The sequence below is a fragment of the Nannospalax galili genome, unplaced genomic scaffold (assembly GCF_000622305.1).
Source record: "Nannospalax galili isolate Female #2095 unplaced genomic scaffold, S.galili_v1.0 scaffold637, whole genome shotgun sequence".
Lineage (NCBI taxonomy): Eukaryota > Metazoa > Chordata > Mammalia > Rodentia > Spalacidae > Nannospalax > Nannospalax galili.
This window is the reverse complement of record NW_008340411.1, coordinates 780,637-805,681: the sequence shown is the minus strand read 5'-3', so window position 1 is coordinate 805,681 and position 25,045 is coordinate 780,637. Positions and strand designations below refer to the sequence as shown.

The 25,045-nt window shown below is 37.4% G+C and overlaps 1 protein-coding gene across 2 annotated transcripts in view; it reads right to left on the bottom strand.

Annotated features, from left to right (window-relative positions):
* Positions 1-460: 460 nt before the first annotated feature.
* The window catches only part of Bmpr2 (bone morphogenetic protein receptor type 2), a 197,676-nt gene continuing 173,091 nt past the window's right edge, over positions 461-25,045 (bottom strand). Inside the window, exons 10-13 of one of the 2 annotated variants that reach the window (XM_017798761.2) lie at positions 24,560-24,696; positions 14,488-14,660; positions 8,884-10,163; positions 461-6,365 (exon numbers count right to left, since the gene is read on the bottom strand). In XM_017798761.2, coding sequence (XP_017654250.1) covers positions 6,115-6,365; positions 8,884-10,163; positions 14,488-14,660; positions 24,560-24,696 — 1,841 coding nt within the window. In that variant the 3' untranslated portion in view covers positions 461-6,114. The remainder of the gene's footprint in view (positions 6,366-8,883; positions 10,164-14,487; positions 14,661-24,559; positions 24,697-25,045) is intronic. The other variant, XM_017798762.2, reaches the window with a different exon arrangement.

Genomic DNA, 25,045 nt, shown 5'->3' with positions numbered 1-25,045 from the left:
GTCAAGTTGTAATTTCAAACACAGTAAATTTTCTTAAAAATTCAAACTGGACACCCTAGTAAAGCAATTAAGTTCTAAAGATTCTTTCTGATCCATATTTTAATGAGGGTTTCAAACTAAGTTTGATAAGTGAATGTGTATGCTCACAATGTTTATTAGAGATACTACAAACATCATGGTAATAATGAAATTGGAATTTTTAAAAAGGATTTAATAGATTTATTTTGGGCATAGTTTTAAGATACAATATAAATCTTCTTAAGTATTTCCTTTCAAATGTGCCTGCCAGGAGATAAATTTTTAAAGATTTCCTTTCTATGCAAACACCTAACTTTAATCACTTAAAAATGAAACGAAAATCATTTTAGTCCAGTCTACATTGCAATAACAATGACAAGCATTTCAAAAGTGGTCTACAAAATACAAAAATGTTCATAGGCAAAACCTGATTTTTGTAGGGTCTGTTTTTGAAACTAAAAATCTTGCATTTAGTGTTAAATACAGTATTTGATACAAAGAAAAATATAAAACGTTGTGGCTCAATCATAACTCACTAAACTCACTGTAATATAAATTTAATGGCAAAATGATACAAAATTAGGTATACATGGCTTTTTAGTTATAACTACGCAGATAGAAAATCATAAAATACACTTTAATAGAAAATGTTAGATAATACAAAAATTAAGTGCTGATTTTCTTATGGTCTGGTGATTAAATACAATGTCAAATGGTAACATCTTAACTTTCAATTCTATCAAACTACTGAACTATAAATTAACTGGAGTAATTAATTTGAATATAACAAAGAATATAATTTTATGTGCTCTTAAATATAAATAAAGACATTAAAACAGATCTGAGAAGAAAAAGGAACTGAAACAATTTTATCTGATCAACTGAGATTTAGGTGTTGACTGAAAAGCCCAAAGCCTATTAAGAGTGCTGGGAGGATGACCATCTAACTCTCTTTTCTCCAACTACGTAAGAGAGACTATGAAATGAGAGACATATGGAACAGACATGAAGACTTTTCTAACATAAGACCAACAGTGAAGAGACAGTCAACTATGAACTATGAAGGGATGTGGGAAGAGTGATGGGTTGGTCTACTACCTCCTGGGGCACACTGGGGTTTCCTGTTGTGTTAATATGGGTACTTGCCAAAAAGACTTCTTTTGATAATAAGTTTTGTGTAACTAGTTCAAAAGTGATTTGCTAGATTTACACTATCAATGAGCATAGTTACAAAGGGGCGATGTAAGGTAGTTTTGACAAAGTTTGCATAGTTTATAATCTAAAGGTTAAATGCAACTTTAATCTGCTAAAAACAAAACCCACTGCCAGTCAAGGATATGATGTTTAAAATTATCACTGTCTAAAAGAGACTTCTGGGGTATATGTGTGAGTATTATATAATTCCTGGAATGACTGCTCTAGAAAAATCAACTAACGTGTACACTTATCTAACTTTTTAGGAGAAAAGGTAACATGCATTTAAAAAAAAAAATCTGTGAATAGTTATGTGACAACATATATATAACTGGTAGTGAGTTCAACATAAATTTGTAAAATGTGACATAGAATTATAATGTAATACCAAGTTCTAGAAGTTAATGACCCTCAATGAAATATTCAAGTCAATAAATATGAAAAAGGAATAAACACTTATTGAAAAAATTTCCATTTTAAATGACTAATTTACAGAGACTAGTAATATAACAATATTACTAGTTCAATGTAACAGCTGCAGCCTATTATGTATTCTTTTTAGCTTTAGAAGTCAAACTTAGAAATATTTTAAATAAAAATATTTGCCAATATTTCTGGTAATTCCCACTGAAAGACTACTTTGAGTGTTCCTCCCTCTCTAACGATTTTCACATTCAGAACCAAGCACACAGTTTCCGGAACAAGTAAATACATGTAATGAAGCTATAATGACCTCTTACTTTATCTTACTCAATTAGTTCTCCAGATTAACATTGCTAAAAGCAGAAATTTTGAAGTTGGAGTTAAAGGACTGAGAAGGGTGAAATTTTAGGTTAATCTAGTATGGAGTCACATTGGGAAAAATATTCCTATAGCTGCCTTCACTTTTCCTTTACAATTTACTTTGTCTTATCTCTTGTAGATAAGCAGTTACCCACACTTGTTAGTGAAATATTTCCAAACACATGGAATGTTTTGTAGATTTTCATTCCTTAAAAAAACAAAATGTGTACCTTAAATTAAACCAGACCAGAATCATAACTGTTGAATATTACCTGGAATAAATAGACTCTGAGTTTTTTTTTTTTTTTTAATTGCTTTGCCTTTAGTTCTGCAATATAAGAATGTTAGGAGTTTGGTGACATGATTTTAAGATGTAGATTGGATTTGTGTGTGTGTGTGTGTGTGGTCTTTTTGACCTGTAGCCCCAGCTGACCTGGAACTCACTATGTAGACCAGGCTGGCCTTGAACTCACAGAGATCCGCCTACCTCTACCTCCTGAGTACTGGGACTAAAGGTGTGTACCACCACACCCAGCTTGTAGATTGGATTTTTGTCTTGAATTAGTAATTGTTCCTTAAGCAATAATGAATATGGACTTTATTATGTTTGCCTAACTACTAAAATCATTAAGATATCTGGTTTCGCTTATATACAAACCACAATTGTGCCAGAGTATAATGACTGAATTTCTTACAAAATGTCAGTATATTATACATCCTATTATGAAGAATGCAGGCTGTGTGATGTGGATGAAAAAGATGCAGAGAGGCAGACTAGGGTAAATTCTAGTTCTATTACTAGATATGAAACTTTGGCAAATTAACTATCCTCTTTTAACCTTTGTTTCTTCATTTGTAAAGTATGAATGTTAATTATGTTTATATGGTTGCTCTGAAGATGGAAAGAAATAGCATACATACACCTAGTTTTCAGTATGTGCTTCTCAGAATGTTCTACAATGACAGTGGTTTTTAAAAAAATATGCATCTAAAAATTTTTCATATTTATATTTAAATCATTTCATTGTACACATAATTCAAATCGAGTTCTTTCAATTTCTTAGTTCTGGTATAAAATTAGGATTTCCTTTCCTTTTTTAAAGATTTATTTTCAATTATGTGTATGTGTGTGTGTCTGTGCGGGTTATATGAAGTGCTCATGGAGGCCAGAAGAAGGTGTCAGATCCCCTGGAGCTGGAGCTACTGGTGGCTGTGAGCTACTTGACGTGGGTGCCAGGAACAGAACCCAGGTCCTTAAGGGTAGCATGTGCTCTCCTTAACTGTTGAGCTATCTCTCCAGCTTCACAATTAGGATTTTCTTAAAGGAACTATTAGACTTTGATTATCTATTCTGATTCTTTTAAGTTGATATTACTATACAGATAAATTTGAGTATTTTAAAACTGAAAGACCTTTCTATTCAAAAGGCTCTAAGTTAATTTCTATAGTAAAATTTTGTGATAAATTTGTTGTCAGCTTCAAGAAATAATATCAAATTAATAAAGTTAACCAGTAATTTAAGTTAAAGTGATTTTGCTTGCTGTATATTATGGACTTTAAATGAGGGATACCACTTAAAATTTATTAAAAATGAACTACACTTCCTGTCTTCCCTACTTTTTCAAGAATCTATCAAAAAACTGGAGAAAGGAAATGATTTGTTTTAAATATACCTGCAGAAAATGGGAAACTATACAGATTTAATCTGGTACAATTTTTTTTCTTTTTTCTTTTTGAGACAGTATCTCCCTTGCAGCCCCAGCTAGCCTGGAACTCATTATGTAGACCAGGCTGGTTTCAATCTCATAGAGATCTGCCTGTCTCTGCCTCTCAAGTGCTAGGATTAAAGGTGTATGCCACCACACCCAGCTCTAATCTGGTATGTTAATTTTAAAAAGCTTTTTATTATTGTTAAAAAAAGTTGAAAAACTTACAATTGACTGGCCCTAATAAAAAGTGTATCAGAATGCAAGACAGTTTTTCCGATAGGAAGAGATCACCTGGATCTCAAATGGTCATTTACTCTCATTGCTTCAAACTGGAAATGGAGTATAACGTACTCTAATTCAAAGCTGTCCCACAATTGTTTGGAAAAAAGTATCCTGAAATGCATCTGAAAGCCATTTGGACAAAAGAAATAAGTAAAAATTTACTGAGAAAGATAGAAATAATTTGTTACAAAGATAAAAGATAATAACTACATGAAAAAAAATTGTATGACAGAAGACAAAAAAATGTTAAGGGTCTGAATCAAGAGAAGGGCCAATAAAACAACAAAGGCAGAAGGAATCCTGGGCACCAGTAAGACAATCTTAACCCTAAGAACTGGGAATTCTCAGCCAGCAATCCAGCTGAATTAATGGTTAAGTGTTGTGGCATCTAACTCATAAGGCATCACAGGAGACAGCAAGAGGCCTATATACAAATAAGCCACAAGTATTCTGGACAGTAAATTGGGGGATTTAGGCTATCTTTAGTTATATGATGAAGATAAAGGGTTAGAAATGAGAAAATAATGTTTAGGAGGTAAGAGCCAAATCAGGAATTTGGGAATTTGTATTTTCCTCTTAATCTTTTATCTCCCAGAAAAATTTTAGAACTTATGTAATTATTTTGAGAACCTAAAAACAACAAAAACCAAGATCAATTAATCCTTACAAATTGACAGAACAAATTGTTTAGAAAAAATTCCCTTGACAGAAAGTGCTTTATTAGAAGATAAAAGAGATTGCTGTTTTAGAGATTATTAGTAATGAAATATGCAAAGGGAGGTTTAAAAACATGATTTCAAGGGCATGCTATCACTAGAAGGCACATCCTACCACAATATAAATAAATGCTGCTCACACGTCAAACATCATGTGAACACTGGCAAAAGAAATTATGAAAATAGGATTAGTGAAAAAATAAACAATTTATGAAAAGAAAGACTAACTCTTAGTCTACTGAAGGGTTAGGTATGTAGCAATCATTTCTTCCACAGGGATCTGGCATGCTGGTTGAAGGAGTTTTCCACAGTGTTTTAGGTCAGGGGAAGAGGAATCGTTTTCACACATGGTTGTTAGGCTTTGCTGGAGAACAGAATAAAAGATACTATAAATCTAAAACTATGAATTACTTTGACGTTATTATAAATAGGAAATGTAATTTGAGATGGCCTACTCAACACTGCATCATCTTACCCATCTACTTACTTAAAACTTCCATGTAAGTTTAGCTCTATAAGTTTTCTGATAAAAAATGTATTTCTTAAATAAATGAATATGGAACATGAACATATACAGAAAAAAAAATGGAACAGTCTAATATTTGCTTTCTTGTGTTTTGTTCTATGCTCTCTTATGAACTTGCAAAACCAGAACCAAATATGCTTGTTAAAATGCCTGGAAGGAAACATTTAGGATGTGGAAGGTTAAAAGAAATGGCATTTCAAAAAAAGTTTTGGTAGTTCCTTTTTAAGAGCCCTTTTGACAGTGTTTATGTATACTCCACAAGGGGAAAGCAAGAAAAATGTTCATATTATAGAAGAATGGGAGAGAATGTTTATGTTACGGAAGAATGTGAGCCTGCTTGGAAGAGCACTGATAAGAAAGCTTATTTGTGTCTACAGACTATTGCACATTCAAACAAAATACAAGAGAGAAGAATGTCTGACAATATGTTAAAGCACATATCAACATATAAACTAGCTTGTATCCAGAAATAAAACATGGATACCAGACACCACTGCAGTCAAACCTGTCTTAATTTGCTTCTTCTGTTTTAATGACCTTTAGAAAATGGTCCAAACTGATTATCAGCAATATATTGTTTTTGCTTTTTTTCTTAAAAAAATATTTTGAGACCACTTTTGATACACACACATATAATTCTGTGGTCATAACAGACAAATATAACTTTAGCGAGACTAAACAAAAGTGCAAAACTTAAAAAACAAAATTAAAAAATATGGAAGCATAAGCTAAAATTTTCTGCATAGCTGAAATCTATTTAAAGCAAGTCCTTGTTGCAGGGGTGGGAAGGTATGCTGACAGGAGGTTAAAGCAGTTTTGTTTTTAATGTCTCCTGCATGTTTAAATGATGCAAAAAATAATTTCACTCCATCAGTTTGAAAACATTTCACAGACAATTCATTCCCATATCTTTAGACACCATGGTTGTGGCAGTGCCTCCTTCTGCAAGGTAAACAGCAGTGCTAGATTTGGAATGCACTGCCCTGTCGCTGCCATTGTTGTTGACCTCACAGTCCAGTGGTTCAGTGGAGATGACCCAGGTGGAGGGGCGCCACCGCTTAAGAGAGTATGGAGTTTTCACACGTTTCTTGATCTTTTCACCTGATCCTGATTTGCCATCTTGTGTTGACTCACCTACTGAAAATAAAAGTATAGAAAATGAGCTACATATAAAGAAAATATTTAGAAGTAGAGGGCTTGGCTGGGGATGTGCCTCAACTGACAGACTGCTTGTGTGGCATATACAAGGCCCTGGGATTGATCCCTAGTATCATATAAATCCATTACGGTGGTACATGTCTATAATCCTAGTTACTTGGGAAGTGGAAGCAGGAGGATCAGAAGCTTAAGATCATCCTTGACTACATAGTGACTACCTGAGGCCAGCCTAGGCTACATGAGATCCTGCTGCAAACAAAACAAACAAAACAAAAACAAAAAACAAAAATGGATGAGGGAATTAAAGAGACTAATTTCAAGAACAGGTCAAACCAATATCTGTTGAATTCTAATGGCTATTTCTTGAAATGCCTGATATTCGACAATATTTTTCTAGGAAAAATTCAACAACTCATTTTTGAGACTGTAAGCAAGTTTTAAAAAATTGAATTATATTATCGGGCAAGAGAAACACAGAAAAAAACTACAAGAATGGAGAAAATTCAAGGTTCTTAAGTGTACCAAGTCCTTTTGCTCTGGTAGGGGTTCCAACTTGTTAAATATACCTATCATTTGAGTTAATGCTGAAAGCTGGGCTAGGTGTGGTGGTGCTCTTCTGTAATCCCAAGTACTCAGGAGGCTGAGGCAGAGGATATTAAATTCAAGCCCAGGTTTGGGCTACACACTGAGTTCCATAGTAAGCTATGTAGTGAGTTCCTATCTTAAAAGACAAAATAAAACAAAAAATGCTCAAAGTGGATAAAATTAAAAAGGCCTCTAGCACATAATATTTTTAGAGGAATGATAGAAACAGTAAAGTACCTTTCTTCCATTAATTCTCTGATGTTTTATTGATATCGAAGCAGTAAGGGCTTGTCAACTAGCTTAAAATACAAGCCGCTCAAGCAAAGGACTGAATTTTCTTGTTTTCTTTTCTTTGCAGCACAGGAGACCAAACTCTGGGATTTGTGCACGCTAGGCAAGTGTTTTATCACTGAGCTACATCCCCAGCCAAGAGGCTAGATATTTATTGATTGGTTGTTGGACCTCTATCTCTTTTCCATCCCATTCTGTAGTCTAAGATAACCAAGCACCATGGCTTTTTTATTCCATAAATGCTGTCATTCAAAAGAGAAACCATTTAAAGTAATGATGACTATTAAAAGAGATTCTGGTGAGACCTCCCGTTTTGTGTTATAACCCCTTCATGGCAAGAAACCAAGCACAAGCTTATTTATTTGTTTCCATGGGGCCCACAGCACTATGTAGTACACAAAACTCAATATATAACTTTAATTTTCTACATATCTATTTATCTATCTACCATCTATCTGTCTATCTGTCTGTCTATCTATCTATCTATCTATCTATCTATCTATCTATCTATCTATCTATCTATCTATCTATCTTCTATCTTCTATCATCATCTGTCTATCAATCTATCAATCTATCAATCAATCAATCAATCAATCAATCAATCAATCAATCATCTATCTATCTGAGACAAGGTCTCCTTGTAGCCCCAGCTGGCCTGGAACTAGCTATGTAGACCAGGCTGGCTAGGATCTCACAGAGATCTGCCTGCCTCTGCTTCCCAAGTGCTGGGATCAATGGGGTGCACCACCACACCCAGCCTAACGCAAAACTTTAAAAAGGTAACACTAAGGAAATGAGAACAGCTTTATAGTTTCCTTATCGTAACTGCTCTGAAATTCCTCTGGACTTTTAAAACCTTACTAAGATTAAAATCTAAATGTAGACTTAACAGACATTAATATAATACTATTTGGTGCTCTTAAACTGGTGAATATTGATTTAATCTCATCTATTCTTAGCAAGTATGTGAAATGTATTATAAAGAAACCACCACATGCCAGGCGTGGTGGCACATGCCTTTAATCCCAACACTTGGGAGGCAGAGGCAGGTGGATCTCTGTGAGTTCAAGGCTAGCCTGGTTTACATAGTGAGTTCCAGGACAGCTGGGGCTACAGGGAGACCCTGTCTCAAAAAAAAAAAAGAAACCACCACATAACAGATTAAGTTGGTAATTCTTCGAATTATCATGACCACTGGCTTTTTAATTATCAACAAAAGAATTTATTTTCCTTTACAATAGTCTAATTAAAAAAATTATCTTTATGTGTATGGGTATATTGCCTGCATGTATGGTTAAGTGCACCCATGTTGTGCAATGCCCACAGAGGTCAGGTGAAGGCATTGGATTCCCTTGGAAGTGGAGTTGCAGATGGTTGTTAGCCTCCATGTGGGTGCTGGGGATTAAACCAGGGTCCTCTGCAAGAGTAGCCAGGGCTCTTAAATGCTGAGCCATCTCTCCAGCCCCATTTACAGTAGTCTAATTACTCTTGAGGCCCAACTCTTTTATTTCTGAAAGTGATAAAGGTAAATAACCACCAACTGAAACACAATCTGATTCTATTTAATTATTTAAATGTCCCAAAGGACACACAGGTGAGACTGCATGATCCCTCCACTTACTCTGTATACTGCTGCCATCCAGGATATTTGTAGCTGAAAGATCCAGAGAATTGGGTCTCTGTGCTCTTCTGGGCTTTGATGGCCCAGGGTCTGCTACTGTGCTTACAACACCCTGTGTAAGTACCTCTTGTTCTGAACATGGATTGCTGTTGTTGTTATTGGAATTAGTTCGACCACCTTCTAGTGGTCGTTCCTTCCTGTCTACTAGCCGATCCAGAACCCCTTCATCATGGCCAGCTTGTTGCTCTCGTCTCAGTAAAGGTTCATGCTCATCAGGACTGGAATTAATATTCAGCCGGGTGTCCTCACCAATAAATTGATTCTGCAGCATTTCTTGGGCTCTATGTGCCACTATGTTGGCTGCCTGGCCAGATGGTACTGCTCCATTGACATACTGGGCTGTGGCAGCATGGGAATTAACACTGTGGCTTCTACCTGCCACACCATTCATAGTTACCGTTACCACATGAGGCTCTGCTGCATTGATTGTGTTCATCTTGGCAACTCCAGTTTCTACTTGTTTTAAGTTTGATTTGTGCTTGTTGCCAAATTTTAGCCGGGGTTCTTTTGTTGAATTTTTGGTGTTCAAAGGCAAACTAGTAGGTCTCTTAGGAAGGTTCTGCTGCTTAGGGAGAGGATAGATCTGAGAGGGTGGAACATCAGGAATTAAACATGCTTGGCCATTTGCAGCCTGTGTGAAGTCCTGCTGTCCAGTCACTTCTACTGCAAGCTTTATGAGTGGATAAAGCAAGCTAGAACTGGTACTGCTCAGTGGGTCTGGCCCACTGAACTGCTTAAGAGAATGCTCCATAAGATTCTCATCAGAGCTTTCCTTGAGGTTCTTATCAACTTCTTTTGGGTCTAGCTTGTTGGTCTCCAAGTCTTCTTCTGTCAGCTGTAAGCAGACAGGGGTTGGCCCAATTGACTGTGCAACATTTGTGGCATGCAAATTTGTTTCATCTGGGTATGGCATTTCAGATATAGTGGTCATACCAGTGCTTGGAGTGAGGCCAGTGGTGTTTGTGGTGGTTGTGTTAGTGGACAGGCTGGTGACACTTGTTTCAGGGCTGGGAATTCGAGCTTGTGCTTGCTGTCGTTCATAATTAATTGAGTTTCGGTTCTTTTCTCCTACAGTCAAAGGTGTGCTGGACACTGAATGCTCAGAGGAAATGTTCTTCACAATGCTGTCAGTATGACGGATAGAGTCTTCAATGTATGAGGAAGAAGAATAATCTGGATAAGGCCCAATTTTTGGCACTCGCCGATTATGTGACAGGTTGCTTGAAGAAAGAAAAAAGTGTGTCATTGAGAATGTAAATTTATGACAATTGTCTCTTTCATGTATCACACCACTGATTACAAAGTTTGAGCTACTTACCTTACCATTAAATTTTTTATTGCATTTATTTATTTACGGTGTGTTGTGGGGGGTGTGGCAAGCCTGTGGAGGTCAGAGGACAATTTGTGGGAGTCAGTTCTCTCCTTCCACCTTGTGGGATCAAACTCAAGTTGGTTTGGCAGCAAGTGCTTAACCTGTTGAGCCATCTCACTAGCCCTATTTCACTCTTAACCCACATTATTTTAGAGGTTACTTAAAAGTTTAATAAAGCTGAGTGTGGTGGCACATGCCTTTAATTCCAGCACTCAGGAGAAAGAGGCAGGTAGATCTCTGTGAGATGGAGCCAGCCTGGTCTATATATCGAATTCCAGGTCAGCTGGGCTATAGGAAGACCCTGTCTCAAAAAAACAAAAAGAAAAACAGACAGAAGTCTAATCAAGTATTAAGTCACTTGCTAAATGTAAATTTTATATGAATGAAGTCTACTGAAAATCTATATGGATCCAGATACAATTTTTATGGATGCTCATTGTTTTAGTTGACAAAAGTTAATTCTAACATCTCTCCACCAAATATACTCTTTATGAACTGTATACTTGTACATTAGATATTATTTTATAAATGGAGGAACCATAGCATATGTTTATTTTGTACTCCCGTAACCCTAGATCCATAATGTCTGCTCAATAAATGTTATAAACTAGGTTGAAATGGCTAAGTGATAAAAAAAACCTAACATTTTTGCATTGTTCGAAAACATCCCCATTTAAGAGGCATGGTCTAGCAATGGAACATTATCTTTCTGGGGTAGCATATATCAAAATAAGCTATATGATGCAGAATCTGACACACAGGAAAAGGAACAAAGATTCAGGACTGCTCTCCAGTTATCCAGGTGCTTTACTGTCATCATCATTCCTTGAAGTGATGGCTCTTGACTAACACACTATAATATGTTTGTAATTATCTAAAATCTCATTATAGGGGGCTGGAGAGATGGCTCAGTGGTTAAGAACACTGGTTGTTCTTGCAGAAGACCCAGGTTCGAATCCCAGCACCCACATGGCAGCTAACAACTGTCTGAAACTCCAGTTCCAGGGGATCCAACAGCCTCTTCTGTCCTCTGCAGGCATTGCACAACATGGGTGCACTTACCTACATGTAGGCAACACACCTATATATACATAAAATAAAAATAATAAATAAAATATTTTTTAAAAATCTCATTATAGTAAATATCTAGGACAGCTTTCACTGAAATGATCAAGGAACTGGTAGCATGAACAGATAAAAACGCTACGGAAGAGAATCAACAGCTCAAGAAAAAAGTTCTATAAAAAAAGACTGATGATGTTATAAGGGGAATGACAGGGAGACAAAGAAAAGGCTGTTGTTCCATGAGGAAGGAGCTGAGGAGGCCCAGAGGGTAAGGCTCAATAAACCAAAACCTAGCATGAAAACGACTATGGAATGAGCTATCACGTAGGAGAAGCTACTAGTGGAGATGTAATAGGAAGCAGCTTTGCAAGTAGAAGTGAACAGCACAGGAAGGGGACGAGCCAAAGTCAAGGAAAGAGCCAAGGGCTTCTCATCCTGCACAAAAGATTCAAAAGTGTTCAAAGAAGAAGCTTTAGCTGACTGCTGACAGATGTACAAATTCCATATTTTACTTATAGGGCATTAGAAATACAGAATGAAGAGAGATGGAAGCAAAAGACTTTTCTAATACTTATAAAGTGAGCAAATTTATAGGTTCCAGCCTCTTCACCTTCCAGTTTGACTTTTAAAAAAATATTTTATTTTTTATATTATGTGTATGTGTGTATTGCTTGCATGTATGTAAGTGCACTTGTGTTGTGCAATGCCCTGGGAGGTCAGAAGAGGGTGTCAGATCCTCTGGAACTGGAGCTACAGATGGTTGTTAGCTGCCATGTGGGCACTGGGACATCAACCTGGGTATTCTGGAAGAGCAGTCAGTGCTTTTAACTGCTGAGTCATCTCTCCAACCCCCTAGATTTTTTTTAATGTATAAGGTATACAGATGGAGCAAATTCAATCTATTTATAAATAGTGTAAACAGTTTATAATATGAATTGTTCTTAGGAAGAGAACAATAGAAAATAACAAAGAAAATGATTTAAGAATGAAGTATATTTTATACTCATGTCTCCTGGTAATACTTTCCTGGGTGTTTTTCTGAAAAATCCTAACATGAATTAAATAAAATAATAAATCTGTTACTATCCACAAACATGGAACAAAGACACATGGGCAATCTACTTAGAGATGGTTTTGTTTTTTTCAGTTTTTGAGACAGGGTCTCATTCTACAGTAGGCTAGCCTGGAACTTACGTAGTCCAGGCTGGCCTTGAACTTGGCAATCCTCCCGCCTTAGTCTCCAAAGTGCTGAGATTACAGGTGTGAGGTACCATGCCTACAGTTGTTAGCTGCCATGTGGGTGCTGGGATTCGAACCTGGGTCTTCTGCAAGAACAGTCAGTGTTCTTAACCACTGAGCCGTCTCTCCAGTCCCTCTTTTTAATTTTTTTGGTCTTTTTGAGACAGGGTCTTCCCTGTAGCCCAAGCTGGCCTGGAACTCCTTCTGTAGACCAGGTTGGCCTTGAACTCACAGAGATCGCCTGCATCTGCCTCCCAAGTGCTGGGATTAAAGGTGTGAACCACCACACTTAGCCTGGCTTAATTTCTCTAAAAAGCCTATTTATTTAGAATCCAAAATCATAGTTTTAATAAAGAAAATGTTCACACTGACAACCCAGTGGGCCTTAACAGAGATGACAAAAGTATATGGGTTCCAGTGGGGGGGTTGTGGGGGCGCCTATGGGAGGGTGCTAGTGGGGACAGGGGTATAAAGATGATTAAGACTGTTTGAGATGTTTACAAAAAATTCAATTAAAAATATATAAAAGGGCTGAAGAGATGGCTCAGAGGTTAAGAACACTGCTTGTTCTCGCAGACGACCTGGGTTCAAATCCGAGCACCCACTTGGCAGCTAACAACTGTCCATAACTCCAGTTCCAGGGGATCTGACAGCCTCTTCTGTCCTCTGCGGGCATTGCACAACATGGGTGCACTTACTTACATGCAGGCAATATACACATACACATAAAAAAATAAAAATAATAAAATATTCAAAAAAAAATATATATATAAAAACAAAGAAAATGTCTCATAAAACAATATTCACGGTGGAACAGAAAGACCTCTTGAGTTGTGTTAAGTAAAAGTTTAAGTAGTATATTCTTTAAGAAAGCATTGGGGTTAATCCCAGTACTTGAGAGGCAGAGGCAGATAGATCCAGTACAGTCTACAAAGCAAGTTCTTTCTAGGCCAACTGGGGCTATAGGGAGAAAGACCAAAAAAAAAGTATAAGGAAGACTGGCTGTGGTTCCTAGTATCCAATTGGTGTCCGGCTAAGTCCAGTTCTAGGGATTCAAAGCCCTCTTCTATTTACTTAAAAAAAAAAAAGCAGGGGAGAGGTACTAATAGCAACAAAAGCTACATCAGATAATATATGTAGAAGCAGAAGTATGGATAAACTTTTTGTAACTATGAAATTATTTTATCTTTAACACTGCAGATAAGTTCTAATAAAGACAATTATTTTGAGTCTTTATCCTGCTTTTTTTCGAGACAGGGTCTCACTATGTAGATCTGGCTGGCCTGGAACTCACTATGTAGATCAGGCTGGCCCTGAACTCACATAGATCCACTTGCCTTTGCCTCCTGAGTTCTGGGATTAAAAGTATGTTCCACAACACTTGACAAGACTAATTTCTTTTACTGTATTTTTAGATAGGAAAAAAAAAAATACACATTCCACCTGTACTCATATCAAATAAATATTCTCACTATAGGAATGGGAATAATGAGGGGCTGGAGACATAGTTCAGGGGTTAAGAGGGTGTACTGCTCTTACAGAGAGCCTGAGTTAGGGTCCCATCACCCAGATTGGATGACTCACAACCACCTATAATTCCAGTTCCAGGGGGATTTCATGACTCTGGCATCCATGGGCACCTGCACTCATGTGCACATAGTCCCATACAGACATACACAAGTAATTAAAAATAATAAAAACAAGTTTTTTTTAAAAAAAAGAATGGGAATATTGAAAGAAATAGTATAACTTTACATCATATGAGTTATCACACTGTTAGACTGGTTTAACAGTATTTATTTTCTACTCTTTATTTGGTCTCAGTTTCCAACACTATCTGATAGATAGCAAACCCCTCAGGATCTTACCGCTCATTCTGCATAGCAGTAGACATTGGGTTGACGGTTGGGCTCACAGATTTGTTTCTTTCCCATATCATCATAAGTTCAGCCATCCTCTCCTCAGCACACTGTGCAGTAAGCCGAGCCTCTGCATCCTGGTCCCAACAGTCTTCGATTGTCTCCTTGAGTGATCTCACTGCCTGTAACACAAAATACATGCCAAACAAAGTACATGCCTTTTTAAAAAAATGTATTATTTTTAGCCATTTAGTTTAAAATATGATGTAAAAGAAAAACCATGTTTTCTAAATCAATATTTTACAAAATTATAATAAAATATTTTAGACTTTAAGGATAAGGGATTCTCAAAAGCTAAGGAACAAGAAAATAGGTAAGCTTAACGTCACTTCTTGAAGAATTACTCTAAAGATGAAGCAACTGTAATAAATTGCAGATATTTTGTCAAGGTCACAGATTATTACACTGTTGTTGATTCATATACCCCTGTTGTCAATAGCCACTAACTATACTTCAAAAATAAGTTTTGAGAGTCAGCAACATAGCTCAGCAAAGGGTGCTTGCTATGCAAGCCTCTTGACCTAAGGTTGATCTCCAGAACCCATGTAAAGATGGAAGGAGAAAATAACTCTACAACGTTGTGTCCCCCCTGCCCCGCTGCCACATGTGCCAAGGAACACATGCACCCATATACACATCATATACATAACAATTTTAAATATACTTAGAAAATTAGGCCAGGCATAGTGGTGCACACCTTTTATCCCAGCATTCAGGAGGCAGAGGCAGTCGATCTCTGTGAAGTCAAGGCCAGCCTGACAGGGAGACCCTGTCTCAGAAAGACCAAAAAAAAAAAAAAAAAAAAGACAAGGGGTTGGGGTGTGGGGGATGATAGGAGAAAAAGAACTTTTAAGCCTTTCTGTTCCCCAAAAGAAGGAAAATACAAGTCAGGGCACATGAATGGACCATGAAATCAGCTCAGAGGGCTAGAACTAGTGTTTAAAACAAGCAACTTTACTGATCTCTCCAAACAGAAAAACTCCAAGCTAAAACAAAAATGCCAAGATAGGATAGGTAGTGAGGTTTTTACCTTGTCTCATAATATAACCTTCTATTTCTTTTCCTTCCCTTCCAGCTCCCTCTCCCTTTTCTTTCTTTTTTCACTTTGCGCTAGGGGTTTACTATGTTACCCCAGCTGAACTTTAACTCTTATGTGCAAAGTATTCTCCTAGATCAAGATGAACCTTTTTTTCTTGAGAAAGGCTCTCTCACTGAACCTGAAATTCACTGATTAGGGTAAGCTGGCTGGCCGGTGAATTCCAGGGATTTCCCTTCTCCACTCCCTCAGTGTTGCTGATGCAGGAATGTGGCTCTAAGCTTGGCTTTTTATTTGGGTTCTAAGGATCTTAACTCAGGTCCCCAGGCTTGCACAGCAGGAACAGTTACCGACTTTCCTCAGCTCATTTCTCTTCTTTTCTTTTTGGAGACAAATCTTATTTCAGGTCCAGGCTGGCTAAGAACTCACTAGGTAGTTCAGGCTAGCCTCCCAAGTTATAGAATTTTAAGTATGAGCCACCATGCCTGGTTTTGGATAAGTTTTATTTATTTGGGGAGGTTGTAGGTACCACAGTGCACACACATGTGGAATGTGGAAGTCAGGGTAAGAGATCAACTTTGGTAGTCAATTCTCTCCTTTCACCATGTGGGTCCTGGGGATCAAACTCAGGTCATCAGTCTTGATAGCAAGTACCTTTACTCTCTGAACCATCTCACTGGCCCTGGCTAAGGAATTTTTAAATCTGTTATGTAAGTAAGACAAAAAATAAGGAAAACGTTGAATTTTAGAGTACAGGCAAAAGTCTACAGATTTGTCAAGAAGAGAAAATGAAAAAATATAACTAAAAAAAACCCAAAACCTGGTAGTTTCTGGGATAGTACTACATTTCAGGAGACTGAATTCAATGAGTAAGAGAAAGAGAAAACTAGAGTAAAAAAATGAATCAAAGAAATGTTCCTGTACTGGAGAGATGGCTCAGCAACTCCAGTTCCAGGGGATCTGACAGCCTCTTCTGTCCTCCGCGGGCATTACACAACACGGGTGCACTTACCTATATGCAGGCAGTACATGCATACACATAAAATAAAAATAATAAATAAAATATGAAAAAAAGAAATGTTTCTAACATTTATGTGACAAAGATTAAGATGAAACCATTGATTAAAAGAAGTTAGGCAGGGCTGGGTATAGAGGTCACTGGTAGAGCACCTGCCTAGCACACACAAGGCCTGGAGTTCAATTTGCAGTACTGCCAAAAAAAATTAAAGGAAGAAAACTAAGAATGTACAACTTCTTGTCTGCAAAGGATGAAAGAGGAACAGACAAGTGATTTAGCAGGGGAAGGAACAAGTCAGTATTTAAGAAACGAACAAATGGAAAAGAATGAAACATATGGCCAGCAAGAAGGCTCAGTGGGCAATAGCACTTGCCAGGAAAGCCTAGTAACCTGAATTCAATCCGTGGACTCTACATAAAGGTGGAAGGAATGAAGACTCCACAAAGTTGGCATCTGACCTCTGTATATGTGCACTGGCATGTATGTGCTCTCACACACAAATAATATATTTTTACAAAAGAATGAAAAATACAAAGAATGGAGGTATAGTCAAATTACATTTGAACATTTTATGTATGAGGAAAAACATTAAATATAAACTTGGGGCTGTGGTGGCACACACTTGAAATCATATCACTTGAGAGGTAGAGGCAGAAAGATCAGGAAGTCAAAGACCATCCTGCCTACATAGCAAGTTTGAGGCCAGCCTGAGTGAGCTACATGACACATCTAAGAAATTTTTTAAAATTAAAAATAACCCCATAAACTTGGTCTATAATTTTGTTGTTGTTTTACCACTTAAAAATGTTTCAATGTGCTGGGTGTGGTGGTGTATACTTTTAAGTTCAAGGTCACACTGGTCTACATAGTGAGCTCTTGGCCAACCATGAATACATAGTGAGACCTTATCTCAAATAAAAAAGAGATTTTCAGTGTAAAATTGTGTGTATGAAACTATCAATTAGTACATTTTTATTGTAAATTCTGAAAAGTATAGAGAAAAAGAAGTCATTCACAGAGCTAATATTCCGAGATAACTATGATTACTATTTTCATAAATCCCCAAGGTGGTTTTCTGTAATTCCTTTTTCTTTTCTTTTCCCTTCTCCCATTTGCTACCCACCCCCCTGCCCCCCCGTTTCTTACTTTTCCTTGAGAAAGGGTGCTGTACAACCCAGCCTGGCTGTGAACAACTTCTGATCCTCCTGTTTCTAACTCCCGAGTACAGGGATTACAGGCATGTATCACAATGCCTGGTTTAAGCAGTGCTAGGAAAGCACTCTACCAACTGAGCTATATCCCCAGCCTTATACTTTCATTTTTATTAGAAAAATGTTTTCCAATCTTTAGTTACTAATATCCCTTAATCTATGGAAGTTTTAGAGAACTGTAATTTCTTTGCATATTCATTTTAAAAGGCATTTATTTATTTATTTATTTATTTATTTATTTATTTATTTATTTGGTCTTTTTGAGACAGGGTCTCCTTGTAGCCCTAGCTGGCCTAGAACTCACTATGTAGACCAGGCTAGCCTTGAACTCACATAGATCCACCTACCTCTGCCTCCTGAGTGCTGGGATTAAAGGCATGCACCACAATGTCCGGCAAAGGTTTTTATTTTTTATTTACATGTCTGTGTGCCCCATGTGTGCTGGTATCCACGGAGGCCAGAAGAAGTTGACATATCCCCTGGAGCTGGAGTTAGAGATGGTTGTGAGTGCTTGACTGTGGGTGCTGGGAAGAACCTGGGTCCTCTAAGAGGAGCAATAAGTGCTTTTAACCCATGAGCCATCTTTCCAGTCCCCCACATTCATTATTATTGGGAAGATTTTTAAGGTGTGTGTGTGTGTGTGTGTGTGTGTGTGTGTGTGTGTGTTCAGGTATGTGTGGGTGTTTGTGCATGTACATATGGAGGCCAGAGGCCAGCATCAGGTGTCCTCCTCAATTACTCTCACTCTTACTTTTCTGAAACAAGGTCCCTTACTGAATCCAGTTTCCTAATTTGGTTAGGCTGGTTAGCCAGTGAGTCCCAGGATTCCTGTATCCACCATCACAGCACTAAGATTACAGGTGTGAACTGCCACACTCAGCTTTTTACTCCATTGTGGGGATCTGAATGCAGATCCTCACATTTGAGAAACAAACATTTTATGGATTGAGGATCTCCCCAGCTCCAGCTGTATCTCACACACACAGACACACACACACACACAGTCTTACTGAATTGACTATCTGTGTCCTGCCTTAGCTTCCTGAGTAGCTAGGATTAGGTGGGGCTCCACCGCACCACCAAATCCCCACCGTCTGTTCCTGTACATCAGCCCTTGTACTGTACTGCTACTGTAGAGAAATAATTTATTGGCTAGAGCATATCAGGTTTAATGGGTTTGTTGGCACTGAACCAAATATTACAAATCCCTTACTTAGCATCTTTGTCTAAGCTGGAAGTAAGAACTTTTCATATACATCTGCACATAATGCATATCCTGTAATGGTAGGGTTGTTAAGAGATACTTCAGAAGAATAGATTTTATCTGTTGTGGTAAAAAACACAACAATTTAAAAAGAATTTTTTTTTTTTTTTTTTGGTCTTTTTGAGACAGGGTCTCCCTGTAGCCCTAGCTGGCCTAGAACTCACTATGTAGACCAGGCTGGCCTTGAACTCACAGAGATCCACCTGCCTCTGCCTCCCAAGTGCTGGGATTAAAGGCATGTGCCACCATGCCCAGCTAAAAAAGAAAAATTTATTTATTATTATTTAATTTGTATGGATGTATTGCCTGCATGTAGGTAAGTTCACCCTGCTGTGCAATGCCGGTGGAGGACAGAAGAGGCTGTTGGATCCCCTGGAACTGGAGTTACAGACAGGTGTTAGCTGCTATGTGGGTGCTGGGATTCGAACCCGGGTCTTCTCCAAGAACAGTCAGTGTTCTTAACTGCTGAACCATCTCTCCAGCCCCAAAATACAATCATTTAAGGAAGATGAAACTGCATTTTATTAGAACAAAATTTCAAAAAGATTTCTTTTAGGTACATTTTTCTACGAGGCTGGCTGCTCTGAGGAACTCTGGTAGAGTATGATTCCTCTTCTCACCCACTATCAGGGGCCTCTTAAAGACCTGCCCATGCTCCCACAGCAGACTGTAGTTTGAAGGAATTCGTGAGCATATGCACTTAACAATAGGCTTTTTGACTGATACATACTTAAAGATTCTAATCTCATTTGAAACAGGAAGCTAGCTTTGAAAATAAGCTATTGACAAAGAAGACTAACAGAGACAGTGTCCATTCTACCTGATGGAAAAGGTCTTTCTAGTCTTTCTATGACATGATGTTAATGAAAATATTCTAATCCTATCAATGCAATTTTTAACTGGAATGTGAAAATATATAGTAAAATAAATTACTAATTAGGGGCTGGAGAGATGGCTCGGCAGTTAAGAACTCTGGTTGTTCTTGCAGAAGACCGGGGTTTGAATCCCGGCACCCACATGGCAGCTAACAACTGTCCATTAACTCCAGTTCCAGGGGATCCAATGGCCTCTTCTGTCCTCTGTGGGCATTGCATGACATGGGTGCACTTACCTACATTCAGGCAATACACTCATACACATAAAATAAAAATAGTAAAATATTTTTAAATTACTAAATTAATTTTTCAGTTTCTGTTCTTTATACTCAAGAAAATAAATTTTTATGGAGGCTAAAAATACAATGAACACGTTTAGAAGTAATCATTATTATTACCTTCTTTTTTTTTTTGGTCTTTTTGAGACAGGGTCTCCCTCTAGCCCCAGCTGGCCTGGAATTCACTATGTAGACCAGGCTGGCCTTGAATTCACAGAGATCCGCCTGCCTCTGCCTCCCCAGTGCTGGGATTAAAGGTGTGTGCCACCACGCCTGGCTATTACTACCTTTCTCAAGTGATCACCAAGGAAAAACGAAGCAATAAGAGTTTCTAGAAATATAAATATGATTATAAAAATTAATTTTTCACTTATTTTGTATGTGTGCGTGTGTGTGTATGTGTGTATGTGTCATACATGCGTGTAGCAGTCAAAGGACAATTTCTACTTCCACTCTGTGGGTTCTGGTGAATGAACTCAGTTGTCAGGCTTGGTGGCAAGCACCTTTACCTACTGAGCCATCTTGCCAGCCCAGGAAATTAAAATTTGAATGGACAAATAACTGATATAATGGTAGCAGTGAAAAATAAAATGGACAATTCAAAAGGTAAAGCTAAACGAACCTGAAAAATGTAGACAAACAATGAAAATCAATGGTAGCTAGACACATACCTCAGCTGGGAGAGTGCTTGCATGCATTAAACTTGGGTTGGATCCACAGCACCATATGTACCAGCACAGCAGCATACACACTTGGGAGGTGAGGGCAGAAGGTCAGAAATTCAAAGTCATCCTCAGATACGTAACAAGTCTGGGGCCAGCCTATGCTACATGAGATCCTGTTTCTGCTATATGAAGACCCTATTTCCCAAAAATAAAAACCAGATGGGAAATACAAGAAAAAAAATCAGATTTGAAATGCCAGGTGGTTCAATATTAGTTTAATGAGAATTCCAGGAGAAAGAAATGGAAGCAAAGAAGTAATTTTTTTTTTTTTTTTGGTCTTTTTGAGACAGGGTCTCCCTGTAGCCCCAGCTGTCCTAGATTCACTATGGAGACCTGGCCTCAAACTCACAGAGATCCACCTACTTCTGCCTCCTGAATGTTGGGATTAAAGGCGTGCACCACCACGCCCAGCAGAAGTAATTTTTAAATGAACATTAGAGAACTCTTTATGAAAGAAAGTTCTGAATTTTCAAATTGAGAAAAATCTATCCAGTGCCAAGAAAATGTGTGAAAAGATACATGCTGACATATATACCCAGGTGAAATCTCAAAACTGCAATGACAAAGCAAAAGTCTTAAAAGTTTATAGAGAAAAAAAAAAGCTGGGTGTGGTGGTGTATACAAACAATCCCAATATTTGAAAGGTGGACAGAAGGATGATGGGTCAGGAGTTCAGAGTAATCCTCAACTAAGGGAGTTTGAGGACAGCCTGGGCTTTATGAGATTCTTTTTTAAAAATTACAGAAAAAAAATAAGAAAAACATAAAATAAAAAGGAAGGGGCTGGTGCACACCTTTAATCCCAGCACTCAGGAGGCAGAGGCAGGCAGATCTCTGTAAGATCCTGGCCAGACTCATCTACATAGCAAGTTCCAGGACAGGAGGGCTACAAGGAAACCCTGTCTCAAAAAGAAAAAAAGTAAAAAAAAGAAAAGCAAGGAAGGGCTAGTAAGACTTGTTAGTGGATAAAAGCTCTTGTCACATAATCCTGACAACTTGCGTTCAATCCCTGGAATCTTGTTAAAAGCTGAATTTGGTGGCATATGCCTGTAATCCCAGCACTTCTATTGTGAGATGGGAGGCAGAGATAAGAAATGTCCAGAAGTTCATGGGTAGCTATCCTAAGTATGCAGTGAGGCAGAAACAGCAAGAAAGACCCTATTTCAACAAGGTGGAAGGTGAAAATTGACTGCCAAAAGCTGTCTTCTGACCCCCACACGTGCACCATAGCAAACACACACCTTTGCATGCACACAAACACAATTTTTAAAAGTGGTATGGAGTAAGACTGCTCATATTCAAATTTTCATTATCAAGACTGGGAGCTGGTGGCATACTCCTTTAATCCCAGCACTTGGGAGGCAGAGGCAGGAGGATCTGTGTGAGTTCAAGGCCAGCCTGGTCTACATAGTGAGTTCAAAGTTATAAAGGTGATTTTTAAACCATTATTCTACCAATTTATTACTCATGGGTAATACCAAGATGGAAAAAATTTTTAAACATGTAAGGTTTCATATGTTTAACACCTAATAGACATAGTAATATATGTTACTGAAGAGGAATTTCATCAAGGAAAAAATTATTTACAAGACAAAGAATAACATTAGATTTTTTAAAGTGTTGTTTCTGGGAAGAGCCTAGAGAGAAGAATGAAAAAGATGACAAGAAATTAGAGAATTCACTGGATGGTGATTGTTTAAACAGTATTTCCCAAATGGCAAGGGCTTAAAGCAATAAATACAGTATGTTTTATTCCTATAAGTCCAAGTTCAATGCTTTGTTGTACAGAAAATGCTTAAATACAATTCTGATGTTTTTATTTTGTTTTACTTTTTAGATCAACCTAGAGACAAACATAAGTCATCTATATTTGTTTCTAAATATTTTACCATTTATTTTATTTTTTAATATTTTATTTATTACTGTTTAAATGTATGAGTGTTTTGCCTGCATGTATATAAGTGCATCTGTGTTGTGCAATGCCCATGGAGGTCAGAAAAGGGCATCTGATCCCCTGGAAATGGAGTTATGGACAGTTGTTAGCTACCACGTGGGTGCTGGGACCTGAACCCAGATCCTCTGCAAGAGCAGCCAATGCTCTTAACTGCTGAGCCATCTCTCCAGCCCCAAGTCATCTAATAATAGATGGAATATTACAAAACTAAGAAAGGATAAATGAGAGGTAAATTAAGAAATAAGGACAGAGTATTTGGAATTAAAATGTGAATCACTAGACGAGAGATACTTCAAAGAGTTGCTAAAGGGAGTCATTGAAGAACAGTAGTCATAGAAAATAGTTTCTTCCCTTTTAATCTCCTTTTCTATGATCTATTAAATTTTTCCATGAAAAGTATAAATTCTTTTAAAGAAAAATAGAGGATTCTCATAAATGAAGGGTATAATAATTACATAATATATGGACCAAATGAAGAGAATGAGAAATATCTATAGATATTAGTAGTCAAAATTACCACTGAGAAAATAAATGACAATGGGTAATTAGATGATCCTACTCATATGAAACAATCTTATGAATGTGTGAGAAGTGTTTATGTTTTCAGTGTGGTAACAACAACATACTCAAACAGTACGAGACTTTGATGATGCTTTATTGTCATGAACTACCTTCAAAATTAAAAAAAAAATATATATATGTGTATGAGTGTTTTGTGTGAATGTATGTTAAGTGCACCCACGTATGCAATACCCACAGAGGCCAGAAGAGGACATGAGATCCCTGGAACTGAAGTTATGGAAAGTTTTTTTTTTTTTTTTTTTGGCTGCCATGCTGGTGCTGGGAACCGAACCCTCTACAAAAGCAACCAGCGCTCTTAATTGCTGGGCTATTTCTCCAGTCCCATGAACTGACTTTTTGATAGGCAGAATTCATACATTACTCTTAGTTTCTTTTCTTTTTCTTTTTTTTTTTCGGTCTTTTTGAGACAGGATCTCCCTGTAGCCCCAGTTGTCCTGGAACTCACTATGTGCACCAGGCTGGCCTTGAAGTCACAGAGATCCATCTGCCTCTGCCTCCTGAGTGCTGGGATTAAAGGCGTGCACCATCATGCCCAGCTCCTTTTAGTTTCTTTTAAGGTCTAATCTAAATTTTTATTAGCCCTCAAATACATAAGTCTATAACAATTAACATTTTTGGCATTATTCTTAAGCGAATAGGATAGAACTTCAATAATGTTTAAAATATTAACATGGTAATTAATCTAGGTGTTTCCTGAACTGGTGGATTTCAGATACAATGTTGGTCTCTCTAAAGAGTATTTTATATTTGTAGAAAATTGGATCTGAACCAAAATGAGGGACTTTTTTATATCAAAAACTTGAAAGTATATTATATAATAAAAAAGTTGGATCTCTGGCATCATGTAACTTTAAAACTATTAATATTATTTATCCACCCACTAACCTACCTACCTACTTATTTATTTATTAGTTTTGGATATTTTGGAGGCAGGGTTTTACACTGTAGCCTAGGCTGGCCTCAAACTTACCTCAGCCTCCCAAGTGGTAGAATATAGGCATGAATCATGACACCTAGGTGGCTTCTATTTGTGCTCATGAACATTAAAACAGATCTAATCAGAAGTCCTCGTTTCTTACCAGGCTATTTTCTTTCCAGGCTTCTGGAAACTTGGGTCTCTGTTTTTCCCTAGACACAAGAACCTGCATATCCTCAAAAGTGGGATGGTTTCCAACTTCTGTCTGAAAAGCCATCTGGTATTCTGGTACGGATTCACCTGTATATTTATAGAAAAGAATAACAAAATTTCTAATTATAGATGTTAGAATACACAGATATTTCTAAAATCAAATAAGCATGAAAATTATACAGACTAAACCCTTTCAGGCATATCAGGAAATCTCAAAAATACTTTACTGTTGGGTGACATAGATCATTAAGATTTAATCTCAAATTTTATTGATAAGTAACATGGTGATTTTAATACTATACAGATATTTTACTTTAATTTATTCTTTAGGATTCAAGGTCTTGAACATACTAAGACTATTCTTTAACACTGAGTCCATGATAGTTATTTTAGGTAAGTACTCTACCATGGAGCTGTATCCAAGGCTGGATAGATT